Source organism: Abrus precatorius, unplaced genomic scaffold (assembly GCF_003935025.1).
Source record: "Abrus precatorius isolate BTA unplaced genomic scaffold, Abrus_2018 Scaffold8, whole genome shotgun sequence".
Taxonomy (NCBI): Eukaryota; Viridiplantae; Streptophyta; class Magnoliopsida; order Fabales; family Fabaceae; genus Abrus; species Abrus precatorius.
Genome location: NW_020874428.1, coordinates 5,030,958 through 5,045,757, shown reverse-complemented (window position 1 = coordinate 5,045,757; position 14,800 = coordinate 5,030,958). Strand labels below are relative to the sequence as shown.

The following is a 14,800-nucleotide window of genomic DNA, read 5'->3' as shown; positions in this document are numbered from 1 at the left end:
TGATGTTTTCTTTCAACACGACCATTTTGTTGAGGCGTATAGACACAACTAGTTTGATAAAGTATTCCTAGAATTTAAAAAAAATCTTGTTGGAAAAATTTAGGGTCATTATCGAATCTAACACATTCAATTGTAATTTGAAATTGATTTTCAATTAAAATGATGAAAATTTGAACTTGTGTTCAAACTTCCCCTTTTAATTTTAGAAGCACTATTTGCCAGGCCAGCATTATTATAAATGAATTATTCTGATTAAGTTATGTCGCATATACTTGGACTGTATGAAATTTTATATACTAGAATGTAAAATGAGTAAGTTGTGCAGTCACTATATGGAAGTTGTGAGTTACAATGCAGTTTGATTGATCGTTGAGTAAGATTAATAGCGAGAGTTTTGATTAAATGTCAAACATCTTATAAAAAATATTACTCCTTTTAAGTGGTAATGTGTATGCTTGGAATAAGAGAGCTGTATAATTGCGGGATAGGTAACAATTTATTCGTAGTGATGAGTGAAGGTGTTATTGAAAATAGTTAGCAGTACGGATTAAGAATTGAGTGTTAAGTGTGTTGTGTGTGTGATAACCTAAGAATTATAACCAAAGACTTGTATTGTCTCATTTTAGGAAGAATTAAAAGTCCTGGATGTTGAGTGTCTTGCTCAAGTGAGGTAGTTCTCGCATAAGCGAAACTGAGTCGTGCAAAATGGAACATTCTGGAGTACTCTCGCTCAAGCGAGAAGAGATAAGATTTCTCCTCCAATTGTCCCCTCGCTTAAGCGAGAAGGAATCTCGCTTAGGCGAGCGGCAACTTCACTCAAGCAAGGAGTAACAGAAAAATTGGGTAGCTCTCTGAACCCAATTTCGCTCAAGCGAGAACGCTGCTCGCTCAGGCGAGATGCATCTCACTCAAGCGAGGTGTACCTCGCTCATATGAGAATAGCAAAAATCTGAGAGGTTTCATTGTCTGATTATTTTACCCAAGCGAGGATGAGCTCCCCTAGGCGAGAGGGAGATCTCGCTTAAGCGAGTGCTCGCAGATCTAGAGGGGATTTAAGGAGCCTCAGTACCAGAAACGCTCATTTTATCACCATAAAACTTTTCTCTCTCATTTTCTCTCTATTCCCTCACTTCCTCTCCTTAGAAAGAATCTTCTTAAAGTTGAATTTCTTCTCGAACAAAGTGAGGTCGTCTATCTCATCAAGATCTAGGTGAGTTTTTGAAGCTCAATTCTGGTCTTTATTCTTGTTTCTTGCTCTCTCTCTTTCTCGAGAGATTTATACCTTATCATATTGAGTAAATCTAAACCATTTGAGCCGTATTTTGTCTCATACGCTTGATCTATCTCCTCGAGCTCATTAGGAGCAAAATCTTGGAACTCATTCCAGGCAAGGGGAGCTTACCCTAGTTGGCTTTATATATCTACTTAACATTGAAATGTGTGAATACTCATATAAAGATGTTGTTTTGGCTAAGGATAAGTTGATGAATGAGCAAAACCTTAGGGTAGAACTCAAAGTAAACATGATTGAGCGATTTGATTGTTGTTGATATGTGTGATGTACCTGATATGTTTGTGATGTAGTCTTATATTGTTTTATTCTATGGTATAGTATTTATTAAGTTGAGAAAATCGTTGAAAATAGTTGTATATTATGTCGAGATCGACTGATGAATATTATGAATGAGGTGTTTTAATATTTATTATGTGATAGTATTGAAATTGTATGAAAAAGTGGTAGGCCAATATGCTAAGTGGTAGGCCCATGGGCTGAGTGGTAGGAAAATGTACCAAATGGTAAGTTTCTCCTGAATTCACTAATGTTGTGATGTCGAATGGAGTTGAATTGTTGTTATAATTATTGTGTAGAGATTTAATAACGTTGTTGTTATTGTTGAAGTTGTTGTTATTATTGTGATTGATATTATAGTTCTTGTTGTCATCGTAGTAGTTGTCAGCATTCAGTGAGTTAATAAAAGAAGTTGTATTGCTGAGTAAGGTGATGGGGAGTTACTGAATAATAAGTTAATCTAATAATTGTGCTGGTAATTTACATAATTTAATGATTATGACTATGTTTTATAAGCTCACCCCTGCTATTTTGTCTTTGTTGGTATATATGTGTGTCTAGTAATGATCGTACTGTGGTACATGAGCAGATGAAACAAATTCTATAACTACTTCTCATACAGGAAGGTCTGACTGAGGAAGGCATGGGGTCAAGAGTTTTGTGAAGGTTGTAATTTTATCTTGTTAGTCTAGGTCTGGGTAGTGGGTCTAGACTACTTAGTTACATTCTTCAATGATGTAATTATTATTATTCAAAAACTTGTATTTTGAGCTCCTTGTAAAGTAACCTTTGTATATATAAATTCTTAAGTTATATGAAAATGTCTTCAGAGTATTGTTATCCTATTGATTGAAATATTAAAATTCAAATAAAAAAAAAATTATACCCCTATTCTATATGTATATTATCCTATAATTAAATAAATGTAGAATGTCATTGAACCTTTATAAAAAAAAAAAGAGTCATAACACTATCCATGTATAACGACTAAAATCATCGACAATAGTTAAAAAAATATTTGTGACCATGAATGGATTGAGAAAAAAGACCCCAAATATCTATATGAACCAAATCAAAAATTTTGGAAGTCCTATGAATACTTGAAGAATATGACAATTTTTTTTGTTTAGCTAAGTGAAAAATATCACAATTTTCTTCAACATGTTTAAAAATAAAAAAGAAAAGTAGAATGATGAACATTGAGACATTTTCTGGAAAGGTCACCTAGTTTAAAATGCCAAAGGTTAGTATTAGTAATAGGTGAGGTGGAGAAGTTATTGATGAAAGAAACTTTGGGAAGGTCTTGGTTCACAACCTTGTTGATCTCCAAGTGGTACAATCCATGCTTCAATTTAGCCAAACCAATCATCTTTAAAGACTTCATTTTCTGTATTTAACAATGAGAATTGAAAAAAGTAAGAGTGTATTTTAATGAAGACAAAAGCTTGGAGATTGCAATAAGGTTAAATTTAATATTTGGAACATAGAGAACATCATGGATAATGAAGTGTTGCAATAACTGGACAGTTCTTGAAATATGAGCAACAACCATAGAACCATTGGGTAAGTTAATATATATACATGTTTTATTTTTGAGAAGCTTAAAAAATTATTAAAGAAACATTTAATGTGATCTATAGCCCCAAAGTCAATAAATTAAAGGGTACAATCAATTGTGTGAGTGATAGGAGCCGGCTGCACATAAGACAAAAAATGTGGGTTAGTAGTGATGCAAAAGACAAAATTGGTACCAAAACGCATTTCATGAAGGTCATTAGAATTGGGCTTGGACACTTGAGAAATATTGGCATGTTTGGGCTGAGAAAAAGCCGCTGACGGGCTAGCATCAACATTCAATTAATGGTTTGGCTAAAGCCCAACCCATTGGAAGCATTTGTCTTGACTAACCAAAGAAGAAGCGCGTGAGTCCCTTTCTTGTGCGGCACTATTAACGGCAGTAGAAGAGAAGAAGTTGTCGTAATTGTGGAACCTTGAAGGAGCTAGCTGCCCCTGATGTTGGCCACCAGCCACTTTGCACCCAAGTGCCTCAGTTACAAGAAGGAGCAACCACCTATGAATTGAAGTCTGGTTTGATACATTTGTTGCCCAAATTTCATGGACTGGCAGGAGAAAATCTGCAAAAGCACTTAATGGAGTTCCATATAGTCTGCTCTACCATGCGGCCAACAGATATACCTGAAGACTTTGTGAAGATGAAGACATTTCCATTCTCACTGTGTGACATAGCCAAAGATTAGCTTTACTTGCAGCCAACACCAATTACTACCTCGAATGAAATGAAGAGGAGATTCTTAGATAAGTTCTTTCCTGCCTCCAGAATTGCAGCAATCAAAAAAGAAATAAGTGGGATTAGGCAACTGCAAGGAGAGACCTTGTATGATTATTGAGAGAGGTTTAACAGACGTTGTGCAACCTGTTCGAATCACCAAATCAATGAGTAATCGTTGTTCTAATATTTTTATGAAGGTTTACTTCCTATGGAGAGAAGCATGATTGATGCGGCTAGTGGAGCTTTGATGGACAAGACCCCTGTAGCTGCAAGGTATTTAATTTCCAATATGGCAGAGAACTCATAGCAGTTCGATTCTAGGAGTGTGACCAAATCTATGCATGAAACAACAACTAGTAATGTGACTGCAATTGATAATCAGAGGCTGGAAAATAAGCTTACAGAGTTAACTTCATTGGTGAGGCAACTAGCAATGGGACAGACAGCGCCACAGACACCACAGACATGTGGTGTATGTTCAGGTGATCATTATACAGATGTTTATCCTCAGCTGTAAGAAACATTCAGTGCACCTTCTCATGTGCTAGCAAGTATATATCCTCCAATCAGCACGATCCATATGTCCAAATTGAAGTCCAGGAAATCTACAAAAAAAAGTTATGGCCGAAATAGTGGACAAATGTGAGAATAGCAAAAATATGAAATATAAAGTAAAGATAACAAGTATTCATGAAAACTCAAATTTAATGCAAAAAATACAAAAACATGTTTAATGAAATAAATAAAGAAGGAAAGATATTTTGAAAGATGCAATAAGGCTATAAATGTGAGTACAAAATATGAATCATCATTGTCTGAGGTAACATGGGTGGCCAAGAGGATACTCGTGCTTAAAGTAACAGACGTCCACTGTGTGTCTGGTATAGCCACAGTAAATGCACTTTTTGTTAAAACTAGCAGTTCGAGTATTGCCTCCTAGTAGTCTGTCGGGTCCTTGACTACTGTATCCCTTTCCATACAACGACTGTCCAGCGTTAACGAAGGCATTTGGTTCATCAATGGTGGATGATGAAGAATGTTAACGCTCTTGTTAAGTTATGAAAAAAAAAACACGGTTAATAAACGACAACGAGTCCATCAAAAGTATTTGGGAGTAAGTAACAGAGAAATTGTCATCTAAGCCTTTCAAAAAACATATTATAAAGTCTTGTTGATGATAGAGTTCTGCGGAGCAAGTGCAATCAGGGAAGGGGTGAAAATTATCAAGCTCCTCCCATAGTGACTTTAGCGCTATATAGTAATTATAGACCAAACGGAAACTTTGTTGATGACCGTATATTTCTTCTTGGAGCTCTACTATGTGGAGTAGATCACTTTGGGAAAATCGTTCTTGGAGGTCTGTCCATATGTCTATGGCGCGATAAAAAAGATGACGCTCTGCATAATTGGTGGTGACAAAGAGTTCAACTGTCAAGAGGTGAAAATGGTGTTACAACGTTCCCACAACGGATAAATGGGATCAGTGGCAGCTGGGACAGGTATTGTGCCATTCAAAAAATCCATCTTGTTTTTAGAGACTAAGGCCATTTTGATGGAGTGAGACCAAGGGTGATAGTTACTGCCAATTAAAGCTGGGGTGACAGAGACAGAGGATGTGTTTTCACTAGGATGGATATGATAAGAACTAGATGGGTCAAGACAAGGATTAGAGGTAGCGTGACAGCATCAGGATTGCTTGTGTGGGTGACAGCATCAGGATTGCTTGTGTGGAAATCGTCTGACATTTTGACAGAGGAAGTAATTAGCAGAGCTCCAATGAGAAGCTCTAATACCATAAAAGAAAACACAAGGCAAGAAAGGAAAAACTTAGAGACAAAAGGATGAAATGATTTTCTAGTATTGAATAAATAAAGAATGGAGGTATATATACAACCTATGAAAGAAAAGAAAACAAAAGGAAATAACAGAAATGATACACCTCAGCAAATTCTAGATCCTAGTAATAGAATACAGCTTTGAATAAAAACAAAATAAAGAAAAAAACAAAGGGCTTTGTAGCTGTAAAAAAATAAGGATGAGACTGTACAATAGGTTTTGGGATTAATGGTAATTTTCTATTTAATTGTGATTTTTCTTCTTCTTTTAAGAGGGAAAGGAAATAGATGAGTTAGCAAAGTTTAACTCTTTTTTAGAAGTTAATTAAGTAAGAAAAGGAGGATTAGTGAGTTTTTCTAAAAGTATTTGCTAAACTTAAAAGAATATTTTATATTTTTTTAGATCAATAATTATGAGTTCTCTAATACCACGAAGATGTTAATGAAAAATTAAACCACTAATCCTACTATCTATTAACAAAATTAAGATAATTTTTCTACGTGTAAAAAATTGTATTATACCCCTTCAATTACAAATAGTACAGAAAATTTTAACTTTTCTAAAATTAAAAAAAAATTATTAATTTTTTGAGCTCACCTCTTTAAAAGTTTCTCTTTCTCCCATTATCCAATACTTTTTTATGATTATGATTTTTTTTAAAAAATATATGTTAATTTCTACAATGAAAGTTCTTTAAAAGTTTTATAAAAAAATAATTTTAAAAATATTAATTTTTAGAAAAAAATATTTAATTTTTTATTTTTTAAATAAATATGAATAAATATTATTATTATTTAATGATTAAAATCTTTTACAATCTCACTCAATATTAAACATTCTAATAAAAGAAAGATTTAATTCTCTTAACCCTTTAAACATTTTTCTTTCAGCTTTTTTTTCTAAATATTTTAATAAAGCCTTAAAAAATCTATATTAATATTAAAAGTAATTTTTATTGAAATAAAATCATGATTTGAATCAATAAATAATACTAATAACACTTACAAAATCATGAGTTTTTAAATTGATCTGACCATACTTTTCTTGAGAGCTCTTTTGCAATCATATGACATCATGGCTAGAAACATTATTAAAATAAATAAAGAGCCTTTGCAATGGTAGTTTTTTTTTTTCTTTTTATCGCCAACTTGATCATATCTTTTGTTCCATTGTTTTTAGTTTATTTGTAATGGATATGGAGTTACGTTACTGTTATAATGGAAGGACATAATGGTTGTGGTCCAAGTACTGTACCTACAGTAGTATTTTATAAATGTTTCTTCTGGCAAAAGAATTAATTAGGTATATATGCTAGGAACAGTTAAAGCAATATTTAAACTCTTAGGGTATTGAGTTGTATTTTCTTATGTTTATATTCATTTGTAAACCCCAAATCATACAGGGAGAGAGGGGGGACTTGTAAGCAATGGTCCCTCTTTCATGAGCTTGTAATATCCATTCAGTTCAGTAGCTGTCAACAGTGTTTGACTGAAAGAGAGTGGATAGAGAGGAAAAGAAGGAGGAACTTGTAAATAAGAAAGTGCTATCATGTATCAAATAATTATCTTAATTTTATATTAATAGACAATAAAATTAGTAATTTATTTTAAAAATATAAAATGTTTTTTAATCTTTAAAATACTAAATAAATTACAATTTTTAATTTAAATACTAAAAAACAAGAAGGCTAACATGTATTAGATAAATTATAACTATTAATTTTTTAAAATATATATATATATATATAATATTTTTCCAAGCTGATATGTATCATAACAAATATTAAAATAATTTTTTTATGTTTAGTTTCATTTGCAAAGATGAGGAGAGGTATAAAATTTTTTCTCATCTAACTTTGACTTTTATCTAAAAGTGAAAAAAAAAAAAAAAAAGGAAAGATAAATATTTTAAAAAATATTTTTTTTAGTTCTAATGACTCTTGCGTAAACGTTTAATTATGTTACCCTTCTAGTGCACGCCCTAAATTATTTATAAATGAACGTACCAACTTAGTATTTAAAGGTTAAAATTATAGAATAAATATTCACCTTACAAAGAATGAAATATTTTATGAAATCGTATTAATATCTCAATCATTGAAGGTAGTGTATACTATTTTATATAAAATTATTCTAATATCCAGATTAAATAAAAAGTGAGAATTGTATGAATTTATTTAAATTTCATATAATATGAGCAGCGAGAAGATGTTGAACGTGAATATTCTCCCCCCAATAATTTCTTAAAATAGATACGTGTAACATTTGTAGCATCTTTCTAGACAAGTGTCACATGTTTTCACTCAATATTTGTCTTATTTTTAGAGACATTCTTCCCAAGTTCAGAAGTGTGATCACTTGTGTTGCTTAATTCACGTAGATCTCAAAAATGAGTTTCTAAAATCTCGATCCAGCAGAAAAATAAATTAGTTCTTATATTTTAAATTCTAAAAATGTTTGTTAATCTAAGTTTTTGAAACCAAATTTAAGCATTTAAATGCAATATCTTTTTATTAAAAAATTATATTTATTATATTAAAATTATAAAAATTTAATAATTTTTTAATAAAATTTTGACAAAATTAACACTTTCTTTATATAATTTTTAAGTAAATTTTGATATTATCCTCTAACTTTTTACTTTTTTTTTATAAGAATATTTTAAATAAGTACTTTTATATTAGAAACTTAACTCCATTAAAAATTCTTGTGCCACATATTGTATTATACGAATTCATTTTTTTTGTCAAAATTTATCTTTATTTTCATTTTTTTTTCTCATTTCTTTTTTTGTCTTCAGCACTAGATAAAATAAGTATCTAGATCAAATTTTCAAAAAAATTCACAAAAAAGGGTTATCATATCTCTATTAGTTTTATCCATTTTATACAGACTTAGATTAAAAAGGAGTATTATAAAACAAGAAAGAGACTAAGTTTAACTAAAAGCTCGGAGACTTGTCATATTTCTTCCACAGCTTAGTCAAGTCTTCCTAAATGGCTTGAAGATTAGCATCAAAGGAGAAGTGGCTTGTACTTTTTTAGGATCCTTGGTGTCAAAAGTTGAAAAAGTTGAGCTTAACAAAATACTTCGGAGCTTGCTATCAATTTTGTTCTAAATTAACTTTTTTTCTACATCATCACATGTTCTCAGAAGAAAAGAAAGAAGTGGAGGAGACACAATTAAAAAATAAAATGACTATTTAAAAATAATATAATTATATTTTAAAATAATTTATTAATTATTATTATTATTTTATTATTCTAATTTAATTATTATTACTAATATTTATAATTATATATCACGTTTATGAGATTATTTTCATTATTATTTATATTTTCAGTTATATATAATATTTATGTGAGCAATTACACAAGTTAAATTATTTATATATTTTGAGAAAATTGAATAAAAGAGGATTGACTTTTTTAAATATAATTTTCCTAGTTTACAAGTTTCAGATCTTATTAATTTTTGAGAGCTTTGTTTTTTCAGACAAAAAAAGTCTGTTATATCTTAAAGAATTTTTAACTACACTAAAATAATTTTTAAAGACAATATTCTACCTTAAAACTAAATTATTGATCAGTTACTTTGAAACAATTTTGATAACAATGATAAATAGTGAATTGAATTTTTAATAAAATTAGCCTTTAAACCAAAAGAAAATTATTCAAAACTTTTTTATAAATTAGATAAAATTGAAACTTACCTTAACTAAACCATTCCTTGTGCCTTAGATATATCACATTATTTTCTTAGAATATAATAAAAAATATATTAAATGAAATAAAATACTGAAAAATATACAAAAGCATTTTAAAAGACATATATATAAAACTTTTAATTTGTTATTAAATATGATATAAATTAATTCATATAAATTTAAAATATTACTTTGTTGTATTAAATTTGAAGATAATATATTATATAAAATCAATAAATATATTTATATTATTACTGATTTAATCACAGTTAAACTAATAAATTAGCATCTTTACTAGATAATTATTAATCAAATTTAAAAACTGAAAATAATAATAAAGTAAATATCAATTCTTAAAATTAGTTTTAAATGTATAAAGTATAAAATTTATTAAAATATATTTTTTTACATTTTTAACGTACAAAATATTTTTTTAAAAATATTATTTTTATATTTAAATTTTAAAAATTTAAACTTTGTTAAGGATATAAATAAAAACTTTATAAATAATTTTTATTTTAAAATTAATTGAAAACATATTATAAACTATAAAAAATATTGTTACATTTTTAATAAAAAAACTGTTTTTAATTATTTAAAACTTAGATTGAATTTAATTTATAGTTAAAATAAGTACTTCTTTTGGTCTTAAATACAAGATTCATTTAGAGAGTTTGTCATAATATTTTTTTATGACATACTATACACATTATTGACTATAATAATTATTTTTTTACATGAATATCATTCGTAGAGACATAATAATTCTTTATATTAAAATAGTAAAATAATAGATTCAACAATTTTAAATAAATATTAATCAACATCCTAAAAATAAGAACACTCATTAAGAATTTAAATGTATATAATTTTAAAGTTTTAAATACTATTTTTTTATTTGATTCTTATAAAAAAATAAATTTATTTGTAAATAAAAAATAATTTTAGAATAATTTCATATATATATATATATATATATATATATATATATTAGGAATAATTTTTAAATATAAAATTTAAAACATATATATATATATAATGTTTTAAAAAAAATTACCGAAATATGAAATTTAAAAATTGATATAGGTAATGATACAACAACGAAAAGTTACTAAGTTTTAAAAATATTTTTCAAAAAAAATATTAAAAAATTATAAAAAATAAAAAATTATATATGAAAATTTTAAAAAAATAATTTAAAAATAAAAAACTACCAATTTTGTAATTTTTTCCAAAATATCATATTTTTATAATTTTTCATTTTTTCCCGTATAAAAAAAGTGACCTTATATATTACTTTGATCCATGTACATAATATAATTTTCATTGTGATTCTTATCTATAACACAATTTTTATTTCAACTTTTGTATGAAAAAAAATTATAAGAATAAAAAAAAGTGTGTTTCACAAAGGGATGAAATGAAAATTTAAAAAAGCCACTGTCAAATAATTGAAACATGTTATAATAATTCATAAATAAACTATAAAAAATAATTTAATAACTTTAAGCAATATCATTATAGTTTAATGTTATTATGAAGATATTATTATGAGTAATAACGTAATACAAGAATTATAAAAAAATATGTTTTTTATAAAAATTAAAATATTATTAATGTATTTTCATCCGTAATGTTTAATATAATTAAAAAAATAATATAATTTTTTGTCTTAATTTCTTAATTATATCATTAACTCATGATTTCAAGAATAATTTTAAAAAAATATTTAAACGGTTGATAAATTTAATATTATTATATTATAATTAAAAAATTCAATTGAAAATTTTCAATATTTAATTTGTTCACGGTATCCATGTGTCAAATGGTAAGTACAAGTAATAAAGGATTAACATGGAAGTTTCATTGCCATTCATTGCGATGGCTGTGGCGACGTTATTGCCCTCGTTAGAGCTGCAATGGGAAATGAAGAGGCTGATGAGGCTTTAATGACTGCACTAAAGGATGGAGTGGTATGCTACCCCCAAAGCCCTGACACAAAGCAACTTAACAAGTTTAATAATAAAATAATGCACAACACATAAAACACACATCAAAAGTTTGATTTTGTTTGGGAGGCTCAAATTCATCTTTTTCTTTTCTTTCAAACAATCTTCTTCTTCTTTTCTTTCAAACCTATTATTATTTTCACGCGTTTTAAGCTAGACTTTGGTTCCACGTATCTGCTGTGACCAGAACCCACTTCTTGCATGCTTCCTTGTTTCAAGAAGATTTATCATAACTTTGTTGTAGTTTAGTGTGTTAACAGACTCGTGTACAAGACATTGTCTACTCACTGAAGTTTTGTTGTAACTGATCAGCGATAATTGACACCATGAAAGTTTCTGGCTTTTGTGTTTTGCTCTTGGTTGCAGGGACAGCTTTGACCTTCTTTAACTTGTTGAGTCCCACCGGTGCTTCCTGGTTTCCTGGTAAATATTTTCTTTTTTCATTATTATTGATATTATTTTTTGTAATCTTTGTTACATTTGAGAAAATTAGATCCATGATGTTATCATCATTAATTATATAAGAACAAATTCATTGGTTTAAATATATGTTTTGAATTTTGTTTTTTCTCAGATTTTTTATTTATTTATATTTACTTCATCTTTGAAAGCGGCAAGAGCATGCATGCATTGGTAATTCGCAAGTGATCGTTTCAAATCTACGTTTGTTTGGACGAGGAGAAAGTATAAAAGACAAAAAAAAAATAGATAAACTACTAATAATCTTTTTTTCTTTCTTCGTTTTCTTTTTTCTCTACCAAAGCCTTGGTCAATTTTTTTTTTTTCATTTTGTTTGCTCTGATCTTATAAATAGTTCATGTTCTACTTCTGGTAGTAAACACTAAGTTGGGACTTGAAACCCATACCTAATACAGTTCGCATTTTTATATACGCTGTGTATATCATGCATTCGATAGCTACACTAATTGGTTGAGTTATTAGTGGGATTACTCAATAAATTAGAAGACAACCTTCATGAATAGAAGTTGTATCTATCACCATTCATACTAGTTGGTAAAAGAGACCAAGAGTTCCTCTCAATTTCGTGTCCAAATTTGATATTATGAGTGGTATAGTTCAATCAAAATATTGCATGCATTAATTAAATTTCTGGCTTAGCCGCATCTTATCGTTTCAAATGTCTTTGACTAAACGAGAGTAGATTTAATTCTTAACAATGAGAAACTTTCATGTATTTAATCCACTCTACTTTTTTTAATTACCAGATTTGGTTGCTACCAACTGTGGTGACAAAACAACGCTAATTCCAGTAAGCAGGAAACTGAAGGCATGTCTGCTTTTAATAATCCTTCTACTTTAGCTATGACATTCGACCAACCAAATTATTACTAGATGGAAATTTACTTCGGTTAAACTGTATCTTATAAGTGTTCTGCTCTATGAAATTTCAGGAAAATGGCAGTAGTATTAGAAGCAATATTAAGAAGAAGGGTAATATAGGTGAAGTGACTCTGAATGATTACAATCCCATTGATCCAGTACCAAGTTCATCAAAGGCTGCTGTGAATCCAGGCCCTATTGAGCATGGAACTCCTACTAATCCATATGTTATTCCAAAACCTCCTCCTCCTAGTCATCCCAGGCCTGGAGATTATAATTAATCTGCTGTTTCTCTTCAAGCATGCCAGTGACTATGCTCAAAAGAGAATGCTATTCACACACTCTTATGAACTCTCTTTTTAACGTATTTTTCTATTATATTGGGCCAAAAAAGATTGTTCATAAGTGTGTTTGGGTAGCATTTTTTTTAAAATGCTCGAATGAAGACTCTGAACTTTAGTTTACACGTTGTTTAGTCAGCTTTTTGCACTTTGTCATGCTCATATTCTGTATGCCAGGCAATGTAATCCTTGTTTTTTTCATGTGCTAGTTGTGAAGAAAAAAATGTGCCTTTTGGCATACTATGTGGTGGCCAATGTACGTACTTAAAAGGACCATGCGGATCCCTATGTATGCTTGTTAAGTTAGTTTTATAAGTGTGTGTGCAACTTCAGCAATGATTATCTTTTTCTTTTCTTTTGATCCTTCTTTCTTAAGGTATGGATTTAATTTAATTTTAATTGTTGATCACTATTATTACAAATGAAACCGTATATTCTCAAATTGAATGGTACTGTTTACTTCTCATTGAAATTGGGGTAGATGGTCCCAAAAGTAATGCATGGAAGCATATAGGAGTATACTTTAAAAACTGGCGAATCTGGTATAGCTACCCATCTTTGATGACACTACTTTTATATGGAACTCTGTCACCAGGGTCTGGTTGCTTTATTTTGTTGCACCAGAATATCGAGTAGACAACGAAGGCTTTAAGTGATTCTGCTGAACATAAAATGATTTTGGGTTTCCGCATAGCAGCTTTAGTTTTTACATCAGTGCTTAGCATATATGGTATCAAAACTTGTTCTTCAACTGAATCATCATATACCAGCCAATCCTCTGTGCCTCTAGCAAAAAATTCTAATTCTACTCAATTTTTTTTATCAGATGTCTACCACATCGTGTACGGAAGTTCAATAAAGTTTAAGGGAATGGTTATTGCAGAAGTAGTCCAATATCTTCTTACTAATCTTTCAAATATTAATGACAATTATCAACGTCTTAAGACTTAAGAGTAGTCATTAAAGAATGTAATAATGTATTCTTTTTGTGAATTTTAATGTGATAAAATTTAGATGCAACTTTTTAAGTACTATTTATACTACTTTTTAATCAAAATTGGAAAATGGTGCAAAAATATTTAAAGAATTTTACTTATTTTTACTAACATTGCCGCTGTCACATCGCTTATAAGTTTCAATGAAAAAGCTTATATGATAAGCTTCAAATAGCTGTAAATAAATCAAATGCCTTACGTGTAATTATAAGGATAATAATTTCCTAATAGGATTCTCAGTGATTAAATGCTTGTTGCTGTTGAAGATAACCACCACCACCAATCCATTGAAGTCCAAAATTGACTAAGAAAAAATAGCAAACTTGGGCTAGATTTGTTGAGTCACTTAAAATTTAAGATAAAATTATGGCCGCTCATATAGTTTGATCACCGAAAAAATTCATCAACGAGGATTACTACTATTAGAAGTAAAGAGGTCCTTCAATCCACGTCCCACCAATGGTGCCTTTTTTCTTTTCTCATTCGCTTTTCTTGACTCCCTAATAATACCGCTCAGGTCTTGGTGACTTGGTCTTCTAAAGATGTAACAGCTGTAGGGTGTTGAGCTCAAATGCGGAATAACTTGGACGTGTAAATTAAAATTCTGACGTAAACTGGCGAGCAATAATTCAGACCTAATAAATAGATCTAGCAGCGCAGCGGTGTAACTTGTAAAGTGTGCACTGAAATACTTCCCAGGAAAGAGAGGTGGA

The 14,800-nt window shown here is 29.4% G+C and overlaps 1 protein-coding gene across 1 annotated transcript; it reads left to right on the top strand.

Annotated features, from left to right (window-relative positions):
• The first annotated feature begins 11,736 nt into the window (after positions 1-11,736).
• On the top strand, positions 11,737-13,032 carry LOC113848409. Its single transcript, XM_027477898.1, has 3 exons — positions 11,737-11,833; positions 12,637-12,698; positions 12,823-13,032. Exons 1-3 carry the CDS (start codon positions 11,737-11,739, stop codon positions 13,030-13,032), a joined length of 369 nt encoding a protein of 122 aa, XP_027333699.1.
• Positions 13,033-14,800: the final 1,768 nt, after the last annotated feature.

What these genes read in the sequence shown, in the direction of transcription:
- LOC113848409 (XM_027477898.1), top strand. Translation starts at nt 11,737, where the DNA reads ATGAAAGTTTCTGGCTTTTGTGTTTTGCTCTTGGTTGCAGGGACAGCT. An exon ending in CGGTGCTTCCTGGTTTCCTG is followed by an intron (nt 11,834 to 12,636) that starts GTAAATATTTTC and finishes TTTAATTACCAG; the next exon opens with ATTTGGTTGCTACCAACTGT. An exon ending in CAGTAAGCAGGAAACTGAAG is followed by an intron (nt 12,699 to 12,822) that starts GCATGTCTGCTT and finishes ATGAAATTTCAG; the next exon opens with GAAAATGGCAGTAGTATTAG.